An 11,529-nucleotide genomic window follows, 5' to 3' on the forward strand; every position below is an offset into this window, starting at 1 on the left:
ACCTCGTTTTATGACCATCTAAATGTTACGCTTAAAGAATGTGATCATCTTCATGGGCGATTTCAACATTTGCAGGAAAAAAAAAAAAACTCAAACCGATTATTTCAACCTGACTTAAATAATACAAGGTCCAACCAGAGTAACACAGTCATCCCCCCCGACAGACCTGATCGAATAACTAAGTCCAGTAACTTACTAATATCTGACCACAATGTTACATTGGTGGTAAAAAGAGATTTAAGAACCATTTAATGTTTTAATATAATAATGTATTAATTAACATAACCCGATAAAAAAAAAAATCCTGAAAGAGTGAGCAGACGGTGAAATTCACGGGTCTGATCTGTTAAGCAATGAAGACTCAAGAGTCTGGATACAGAACATTTGACAAAAGTGGATACCTCTTTTACTAGGAAATGTCAACGTAAACTGAGACGGGAAAAACTCTCTACCATGGCTCAACGAGGACCTCTGGAGGGCAGATGAGAGAACAGGACCTTTCCTTGAAACAAAAGCTCTGAATTCTGATCAGAATGATTACAGACATGTATACAGTGGGGCAAAAAAGTATTTAGTCAGCCACCAATTGTGCAAGTTCTCCCACTTAAAAAGATGAGAGAGGCCTGCAATTTTCATCATATGTACACTTCAACTATGACAGACAAAATGAGAAAAAAAATCTAGAAAACCACATTGTAGGATTTTTAATTAATTAATTTGCAAATTATAGTGGAAAATAAGTATTTGGTCAATAACAAAAGTTTCTCAATACTTTGTTATATACCCTTTGTTGGCGATGACAGAGGTCAAACGTTTTCTGTAAGTCTTCACAAGGTTTTCACACACTGTTGCTGGTATTTTGGCCCATTCCTCCATGCAGATCTCCTCTAGAGCAGTGATGTTTTGGGGCTGTTGCTGGGCAACACTTTAGACTCAGTAACAGCGTCGCTTGCCATTTCATTCCTCATTGCTATGATTCACTGGTTATAAGACTCCTCATTGCTATGATTCACTGGTTAAGACTCCATAGTTATCAGATTTACATTATGAAATCATCCATTGTCAGATTCATGATTCTACGTCGGATAATATGATTTGACGGCACCATATCTAGCTTTTCACATTATCATATAATATCACATTTTCAAACAGATCACCATGAATAACAGCTGTAATGATGACAACAACAACAACGTCCGTCCGTCCCTCCGTCATCACTTCTGTCCTCCCAGGGCTTCGAACACTGCTCTCAAGATGGCAGCTATCGCCACGGCACCAGGGTCAGGAAGGGTCACGTGTACTGTGGCGATGTAGCTGGCTCTCCCCGCCCTGGCTGTGAGGTCACGGGTAGACTCCGCCCCCAGTTCAGCTTTCTAGAGAGACAGAGAGAGAGAGAGAGAGAGAGACAGAGACAGAGAGAGACAGAGACAGAGAGAGAGACAGAGAGAGACAGAGACAGAGACAGAGAGAGAGACAGAGACAGAGAGAGACAGACAGAGAGAGACAGAGAGAGACAGACAGAGAGAGACAGAGAGAGACAGAGAGAGACAGAGAGAGAGAGAGAGAGAGAGAGAGAGAGACAGGATTTTAAACACCAACCCCGTCCTATTCAGTGATTGCTGATCTGAAAGAACTAAGGAAAAAAAATAAAGATTTACATCAGGGGGTAGATAACCCTGGTTCTGGAGGGCCACTGGCCCTCATATTTATCAATATCGTGTAGAAACTATTGTAAAATACTGCTTATGAATGGAATTGAGTGTTCGTATACGTAGAAAAATTATGATTTACCAAACAATCCTACAAGCATCATACGCACACGCGTACGAGACAAATACCGATAGGAGATAAATACCGATAGGAGATAAATACTGATAGGAGATACAGTGCCTTGCGAAAGTATTCGGCCCCCTTGAACTTTGTGACCTTTTGCCACATTTCAGGCTTCAAACATAAAGATATAAAACTGTATTTTTTTTGTGAAGAATCAACAACAAGTGGGACACAATCATGAAGTGGAACGACATTTATTGGATATTTCAAACTTTTTTAACCCCACTTTGAAACAACAAAATATGGGAAAAAATCAAGGGGTGAGAATACTTTCTGAAGGCCCTGTAGACACAAAGAAAAGACCATTAGGACAATTAGTGTTGCTTTAGGCGGGCATTTTACTGTACTGACCTAGCCAATAGAAACCGTCCTGTGAGATATTACTATACTGACCTAACCAATCAGTGGCCAACAGCCAATCGGTTCATAATACTGTACTGACCTAGCCAATAGAACCGTCCTGTGAGATATTACTGTACTGACCTAGCCAATAGAAACCGTCCTGTGAGATATTACTGTACTGACCTAGCCAATAGAAACCGTCCTGTGAGATATTACTGTACTGACCTAGCCAATAGAAACCGTCCTGTGAGATATTACTATACTGACCTAGCCAATAGAAACCGTCCTGTGAGATATTACTGTACTGACCTAGCCAATAGAAACCGTCCTGTGAGATATTACTGTACTGACCTAACCAATAGAACCGTCCTGTGAGATAATACTGTACTGACCTAACCAATCAGTGGCCAACAGCCAATCGGTTCATAATACTGTACTGACCTAGCCAATAGAAACCGTCCTGTGAGATATTACTGTACTGACCTAACCAATAGAAACCGTCCTGTGAGATATTACTGTACTGACCTAGCCAATAGAAACCGTCCTGTGAGATATTACTGTACTGACCTAACCAATCAGTGGCCAACAGCCAATCGGTTCATAATACTGTACTGACCTAGCCAATAGAACCGTCCTGTGAGATAATACTGTACTGACCTAACCAATCAGTGGCCAACAGCCAGTCGGTTCATAATACTGTACTGACCTAGCCAATAGAAACCGTCCTGTGAGATATTACTGTACTGACCTAACCAATCAGTGGCCAACAGCCAATCGGTTCATATTACTGTACTGACCTAGCCAATAGAAACCGTCCTGTGAGATTTTACTGTACTGACCTAACCAATAGAAACCGTCCTGTGAGATATTACTGTACTGACCTAGCCAATAGAAACCGTCCTGTGAGATATTACTGTACTGACCTAACCAATCAGTGGCCAACAGCCAATCGGTTCATAATACTGTACTGACCTAACCAATAGAAACCGTCCTGTGAGATATTACTATACTGACCTAACCAATCAGTGGCCAACAGCCAATCGGTTCATAATACTGTACTGACCTAACCAATCAGTGGCCAACAGCCAGTCGGTTCATAATACTGTACTGACCTAGCCAATAGAAACCGTCCTGTGAGATATTACTGTACTGACCTAACCAATCAGTGGCCAACAGCCAATCGGTTCATAATACTGTACTGACCTAGCCAATAGAAACCGTCCTGTGAGATATTACTGTACTGACCTAACCAATCAGTGGCCAACAGCCAGTCGGTTCATAATACTGTACTGACCTAACCAATCAGTGGCCAACAGCCAGTCGGTTCATATTACTGTACTGACCTAACCAATCAGTGGCCAACAGCCAGTCGGTTCATATTACTGTACTGACCTAACCAATCAGTGGCCAACAGCCAATCGGTTCATAATACTGTACTGACCTAGCCAATAGAAACCGTCCTGTGAGATATTACTATACTGACCTAACCAATCAGTGGCCAACAGCCAATCGGTTCATAATACTGTACTGACCTAGCCAATAGAAACCGTCCTGTGAGATATTACTATACTGACCTAACCAATCAGTGGCCAACAGCCAATCGGTTCATAATACTGTACTGACCTAGCCAATAGAAACCGTCCTGTGAGATATTACTGTACTGACCTAACCAATCAGTGGCCAACAGCCAATCGGTTCATAATACTGTACTGACCTAGCCAATAGAAACCGTCCTGTGAGATATTACTGTACTGACCTAACCAATAGAAACCGTCCTGTGAGATATTACTGTACTGACCTAACCAATCAGTGGCCAACAGCCAATCGGTTCATATTACTGTACTGACCTAACCAATCAGTGGCCAACAGCCAGTCGGTTCATATTACTGTACTGACCTAACCAATCAGTGGCCAACAGCCAATCGGTTCATAATACTGTACTGACCTAGCCAATAGAAACCGTCCTGTGAGATATTACTGTACTGACCTAACCAATCAGTGGCCAACAGCCAGTCGGTTCATAATACTGTACTGACCTAGCCAATAGAAACCGTCCTGTGAGATATTACTGTACTGACCTAACCAATAGAAACCGTCCTGTGAGATATTACTGTACTGACCTAACCAATCAGTGGCCAACAGCCAATAGGTTCATATTACTGTACTGACCTAACCAATCAGTGGCCAACAGCCAGTCGGTTCATATTACTGTACTGACCTAACCAATCAGTGGCCAACAGCCAATCGGTTCATATTACTGTACTGACCTAACCAATCAGTGGCCAACAGCCAGTCGGTTCATATTACTGTACTGACCTAACCAATCAGTGGCCAACAGCCAGTCGGTTCATATTACTGTACTGACCTAACCAATCAGTGGCCAACAGCCAGTCGGTTCATAATACTGTACTGACCTAGCCAATCAGTGGCCAACAGCCAATCGGTTCATAATACTGTACTGACCTAACCAATCAGTGGCCAACAGCCAATCGGTTCATAATACTGTACTGACCTAACCAATCAGTGGCCAACAGCCAGTCGGTTCATATTACTGTACTGACCTAACCAATCAGTGGCCAACAGCCAGTCGGTTCATATTACTGTACTGACCTAACCAATCAGTGGCCAACAGCCAGTCGGTTCATAATACTGGTTTATTTGAGCAGTGGATATTCAACTACTGGGGGAGTTCTATTCATCTGAACCCTGGTTACACCGGTCTATGGCCTGTGACGTAACCGGGGAAACGCGGTGAGGGAGGAGCCCCGTTCCAAATGGAACAGTAATCTGCGCCATTCGAGTCATGTTGTCAACAAGGCAGCAATAGTGAATCGTCCGGAAACAAACACCTCTTTTCCATCAAATAAATGTCCACATTTTTAAACCAGTTGTCATTGGGAAGGCATATAAAGCGTTTTTATTAAAAGCAATCACTTTCGCATGTGATAAAATCCTCCTAAATAGTCCAAGTGCTTAATTACGGCACAATTTGTTTTGAGCCGACTTCGTTGTGGGCTTTGCTCGGTGCACTTGCTCGGTGCTGACGAGGTCAGCTTGCAGGCGCCCGGGGGATGGTGCTTTTATGGCGATGTGGGGGCTGTCTACTGCTCTGTTGGTATTTGGGAACCCATTGATGACATCACGGCAAAGAAAGCCCTCTTGACTTCAACCGGTTGTGCGAAACTACTTGTTACGGTTCGTTTAGCTGATGATTGCAGCCCGAAACATTGGCTCGTCGAGGGGCCGTGAGATGCCGATCGGCAAGCTCATGCTAAAAAGTGCCCGTTGCCAAAAACGCAGGATGTGTTCCGGGAATAGCGTTTGCCCTTTTAACGTGAGTCTTAAATCTTTACCTTGGGAAACGATATTTGATGAGCCAATCTGTACTTTCTGTAAAAAAAAAAAAAGCACCCGTCTCTAAAAACGCACTCTGCTAAATGCAGTGTTTCAAATCTTCCAACAGAGCAGGTCAGCCATCTTGGATTTACTATCATCTCAGTATTTTATATAGTCTTACACAATGGTTTACCTTACACACACGCCGCCTCTAATTTAACAATTTACTTTGTCGTTGTTTTGTACTTTTACCCACTTTACCCAGCGAAGCCGTACTGCTGCGTGCGGAAGCCAGCCGCAACAAAGTGTCGGAGGAAACACATTCTAGCTGGTGACGAGGTCAGCTTGCAGGCGCCCGGCCCGCCACAAGGAGTCGCTAGAGCGCAATGGGACAAGGAAATCCTGGTCGGCCAAACCCTCCCCTAACACGGACAACGCTGGGCCAAACCCTCCCCTAACACGGACGACGCTGGGCCAAACCCTCCCCTAACCCGGACGACGCTGGGCCAAACCCTCCCCTAACCCGGACGACACTGGGCCAAACCCTCCCCTAACCCGGACGACGCTGGGCCAAACCCTCCCCTAACCCGGACGACGCTGGGCCAAACCCTCCCCTAACCCGGACGACACTGGGCCAAACCCTCCCCTAACCCGGACGACGCTGGGCCAATTGTGCGCCGCCTCATGGTTTTCCCGGTCATGGCCCGGCTGTGTCACAGCCTGGGATCGAACCTGGGTCTGTAGTGACGCGATGCAGTGCATTAAACCGCTGCGCCACTCGGGAGACCAATTTGCTGTACTTTTCTGCATGAAGTCCCAATGGAACTACAATATAATATAACTAATTTTTACTTACTAATTTAATTATTACTCTCAAAAATTCACTTGGCACTGTGTGCATGTACACACACTCTCAAGCCAACGTTGATATTTATCCATTTCACACTTTGCATGGTAATGAGCCCAAGTATGGTTAACTCATAGATCTGTGCCTACGCATGATCGCTACATTTAGGCCCCAGGTGTGTTGAATTTAGGCAATCACCGAACTGATCAATTAGCTCGGTTCGTCAGGTGTGGCGCCTAGTTGGAATAAAATCCTGCAGTACTTCAGGTTGTCTACGCAACATGGTGGAATTGAAGAGATAGATTTAAGGTGAAGTGTACTGTACCTCCACAGCAGCCTGAAGAATGGCCATGTGACCACCAGGTGGCGATGTTGTCAGTCTCCTCAGTTCCTCCACTGCTGGACACAGAGCATCCAACTGGACAAGAGAGTTGAGATATTTTTTTGTATATTTTTGTAAAAGTAAGCCCAATCATAGTAACATAGCAGCATATCCCCCCTCTATTCCATTTACCATATCCCCCCCCTCTTCTATTTACCATATCCCCCCTCTATTCCATTTACCATATACCCCCCTCTATTTACCATATCCCCCCCTCTATTTACCATATCCCCCCCTCTATTTACCATATCCCCCCCTCTTCTATTTACCATATCCCCCCCCCCCCCCTCTTCTATTTACCATATCCTCCACTTGCAGTTTGCAATTTTTGGGGGGAGGAATTGTGAACAATCCAAAAGGAAGTCAAACCCCCCAAAAGAGCCCCCGAAGCTCCCCTGACATAACCCCTCCCGCTAGACTACTGACATAACCCCTCCCACTAGACATAACCCCTCCCGCTAGACATAACCCCTCCCGCTAGACATAACCCCTCCCGCTAGACTACTGACATAACCCCTCCCACTAGACATAACCCCTACCGCTAGACATAACCCCTCCCGCTAGACTACTGACATAACCCCTCCCACTAGACATAACCCCTCCCACTAGACATAACCCCTCCCACTAGACTACTGACATAACCCCTCCCACTAGACTACTGCCATAACCCCTCCCACTAGACATAACCCCTCCCACTAGACTACTGCCATAACCCCTCCCACTAGACATAACCCCTCCCACTAGACTACTGACATAACCCCTCCCACTAGACATAACCCCTCCCACTAGACTACTGCCATAACCCCTCCCACTAGACATAACCCCTCCCACTAGACATAACCCCTCCCACTAGACATAACCCCTCCCACTAGACTACTGCCATAACCCCTCCCACTAGACATAACCCCTCCCACTAGACATAACCCCTCCCACTAGACATAACCCCTCCCACTAGACATAACCCCTCCCACTAGACATAACCCCTCCCACTAGACATAACCCCTCCCACTAGACTACTGACATAACCCCTCCCACTAGACTACTGACATAACCCCTCCCACTAGACTACTGACATAACCCCTCCCACTAGACTACTGACATAACCCCTCCCACTAGACTACTGACATAACCCCTCCCACTAGACTACTGACATAACCCCTCCCACTAGACTACTGACATAACCCCTCCCACAAGACTACTGACATAACCCCTCCCACTAGACTACTGACATAACCCATCCCACTAGACTACTGACATAACCCATCCCACTAGACTACTGACATAACCCCTCCCACTAGACTACTGTCATAACCCCTCCCACTAGACATAACCCCTCCCACTAGACTACTGACATAACCCCTCCCACTAGACTACTGACATAACCCCTCCCACTAGACTACTGACATAACCCCTCCCACTAGACTACTGACATAACCCCTCCCACAAGACTACTGACATAACCCCTCCCACTAGACTACTGACATAACCCCTCCCACTAGACTACTGACATAACCCATCCCACTAGACTACTGACATAACCCATCCCACTAGACTACTGACATAACCCCTCCCACTAGACTACTGTCATAATCCCTCCCACTAGACATAACTCCTCCCACTAGACTACTGACATACCCCTCCCACTAGACATAACCCCTCCCACTAGACTACTGACATAACCCCTCCCACTAGAGTACTGACATAACCCCTCCCACTAGAGTACTGACATAACCCCTCCCACTAGACTACTGACATAACCCCTCCCACTAGACTACTGACATAACCCCTCCCACTAGACTACTGACATAACCCCTCCCACTAGACTGTCATAATCCCTACCACTAGACATAACCCCTCCCGCCAGACTACTGACATAACCCCTCCAGCTAGACTACTGACATAACCCCTCCCGCTAGACTGCTGACATAACCCCTCCCGCTAGACTACTGACATAACCCCTCCCGCTAGACATACCCCTCCCACTAGACATAACCCCTCCCACTAGACATAACCCCTCCCACTAGACATAACCCCTCCCACTAGACATAACCCCTCCCACTAGACTACTGACATAACCCCTCCCGCTAGACTACTGACATAACCCCTCCCGCTAGACATAACCCCTCCCACTAGACATAACCCCTCCCACTAGACATAACCCCTCCCACTAGACATAACCCCTCCCACTAGACATAACCCCTCCCACTAGACATAACCCCTCCCACTAGACATAACCCCTCCCACTAGACATAACCCCTCCCACTAGACATAACCCCTCCCACTAGACATAACCCCTCCCACTAGACATAACCCCTCCCACTAGACTACTGACATAACCCCTCCCGCTAGACTACTGACATAACCCCTCCCGCTAGACTACTGACATAACCCCTCCCACTAGACTACTGACATAACCCCTCCCACTAGACTACTGATATAACCCCTCCCGCAAGACTACTGACATAACCCCTCCCACTCGACATAACCCCTCCCATTCGACATAACCCCTCCCACTCGACTACTGACATAACCCCTCCCACTAGACATAACCCCTCCCGCTAGACTACTGACATAACCCCTCCCGCTAGACTACTGACATAACCCCTCCCGCTAGACTACTGACATAACCCCTCCCACTAGACTACTGACATAACCCCTCCCACTAGACATAACCCCTTCCACTAGACATAACCCCTCCCACTAGACATAACCCCTCCCGCTAGTCTACTGACATAACCCCTCCCGCTAGACTACTGACATAACCCCTCCCGCTAGACTACTGACATAACACCTCCCACTAGACTACTGACATAACACCTCCCACTAGACTACTGACATAACCCCTCCCACTAGACATAACCCCTCCCACTAGACATAACCCCTCCCGCTAGTCTACTGACATAACCCCTCCCGCTAGACTACTGACATAACCCCTCCCGCTAGACTACTGACATAACCCCTCCCGCTAGACTACTGACATAACCCCACCCACTAGACTACTGACATAACCCCTCACACTAGACTACTGACATAACACCTCCCACTAGACTACTGACATAACCCCTCCCACTAGACTACTGACATAACCCCTCCCACTAGACTACTGACATAACCCCTCCCACTAGACATAACCCCTCCCAAAAGACTACTGACATTACCTCTCCCACTAGACATAACCCCTCCCACTAGACTACTGACATAACCCCTCCCACTAGACATAACCCCTCCCACTAGACTACTGACATAACCCCTCCCACTAGACATAACCCCTCCCACTAGACTACTGACATAACCTCACAAGAGAGAGATGATGATGGTGTGCAAAACTGTCATCAAGGCAAAGGGTGGCTACTTTGAAGAATCTCAAATATAACATATTTGAATTGATTTAACACTTTTCTGGTTACTACATGATACTACATGATATGTGTTATTTCATAGTTTTCATATCTTCACTATTATTCTACAACGTAGAAAATAAAGAAAAATCCTTGAATCAGTAAGGTCTGTCCAAACGTTTGACTGTTACTGTGTATCTAGCTGTCCGATAACACTTTCTGATTGAAAGCTAGTTGAAAAAAATCAAAATAAATAAATCTTGGTTCCTTTCTAAACATAGCAATGTGAATACTAAGAGGACTCGGTCCACGAAAATGGGTGAAGTGGACTGGCAAAAGAGTTGAGTCAGTGTGAATACAAAGATAACCGAGATATTTTGCTTCAATTTTTTTAACCCCAGAGTTCACTTTAAAGAGGACGGAGATTGGTTATATTAAAGATAACTGAAAACTCCCTTAGTTCCCATTACCATAGTCCTGTCTCCAGGATCAGCTCCTCCATACCTGTCAGACAGACAAACCTGCTTTAGAATATAAATATATATTTTTTTTGTGCAAATTCAAGCGACTTAAAAAAAAAAACACTATATAAAATGTGTGTATTTTTATTTAGTATAATTAAATTACAGAAGTGTATTGAAATTACAAGAACATGCAGACACACCATCTCATAGCGTCTGTCCCAGCATGCATAGCGTTGGCCCAGGCTGCGGGGTCGCTGCGGTCCTTCAGAAGAGCGGCAGCTGCTGTCAGGAACAAACTGTATAACTTGAGGTGTGTGTGTGTGAGACAGAGAGACAGAGACAGAGACAGAGAGAGAGACAGAGAGACAGAGAGACAGAGAGACAGAGAGACAGAGAGACAGAGAGACAGAGAGAGAGAGACAGAGACACAGGAAAAACAGAGTTATGTCACATATTTCAAATTAAAAACTGACAACAAAATCTAATTATGAAAATATGTAAATGTATCATCACTGACCGCTCCTGAAGACCCGCCCATTCTCTCCTGCACCAATCCGGCGAGAGTGGACAGTAGTTGCCCCGGGCACCCAGGAACAATGTGACCCGGAAGCCACTCCTGAATGGCTGAGAGACAGAGAGAAGGTGGAGGGGATTAAACATAGAAAATATCCTAGCAAATCACTGACCGCTCCTGAAGGGGCCAACTGCTTTCCTCTGGAAAATGTGAAGTCCAAGATGGACAAAGGGGGCGTTGTTGGGGCTGTGTTTCTGGACCTAAGGAAAGCTTTTGATACTGTTAACCATGAGATTCTCATCACAAAACTGTCCAAGTTCAACTTTTCCCCTGATGCTTTAAGATGGATGAAGTCATACCTTGAAGGCAGAACTCAGTGTGTCAGAGTGAGCCTATGAGCTGTCGCCCACTCTTAGCTATGATGTAGGCGTACCCCAAGGGTCAATACTGGGGCCCCTCCTGTTCAGCCTGTA

General features: G+C 45.8%; 1 protein-coding gene across 1 annotated transcript; it reads right to left on the reverse strand.

Moving 5' to 3' along the window:
* Positions 1-689: 689 nt before the first annotated feature.
* Positions 690-11,356, reverse strand: LOC139379510 (triokinase/FMN cyclase-like). Its single transcript, XM_071122328.1, has 5 exons — positions 11,060-11,356; positions 10,743-10,846; positions 10,549-10,582; positions 6,684-6,776; positions 690-1,373 (listed from the first exon to the last, which is right to left on the reverse strand). Exons 1-5 carry the CDS (start codon positions 11,078-11,080, stop codon positions 1,215-1,217), a joined length of 411 nt encoding a protein of 136 aa, XP_070978429.1. The 5' UTR covers positions 11,081-11,356; the 3' UTR covers positions 690-1,214.
* Between the last annotated feature and the right edge of the window lie 173 nt (positions 11,357-11,529).

Source organism: Oncorhynchus clarkii, chromosome 21 (assembly GCF_045791955.1).
Source record: "Oncorhynchus clarkii lewisi isolate Uvic-CL-2024 chromosome 21, UVic_Ocla_1.0, whole genome shotgun sequence".
Taxonomy (NCBI): Eukaryota; Metazoa; Chordata; class Actinopteri; order Salmoniformes; family Salmonidae; genus Oncorhynchus; species Oncorhynchus clarkii.

What these genes read in the sequence shown, in the direction of transcription:
- LOC139379510 (XM_071122328.1), bottom strand. Translation starts at nt 11,080, where the DNA reads ATGGGCGGGTCTTCAGGAGCG. An exon ending in TGGGCGGGTCTTCAGGAGCG is followed by an intron (nt 10,847 to 11,059) that starts GTCAGTGATGAT and finishes ACACACCTCAAG; the next exon opens with TTATACAGTTTGTTCCTGAC. An exon ending in GGGACAGACGCTATGAGATG is followed by an intron (nt 10,583 to 10,742) that starts GTGTGTCTGCAT and finishes TCTGTCTGACAG; the next exon opens with GTATGGAGGAGCTGATCCTG.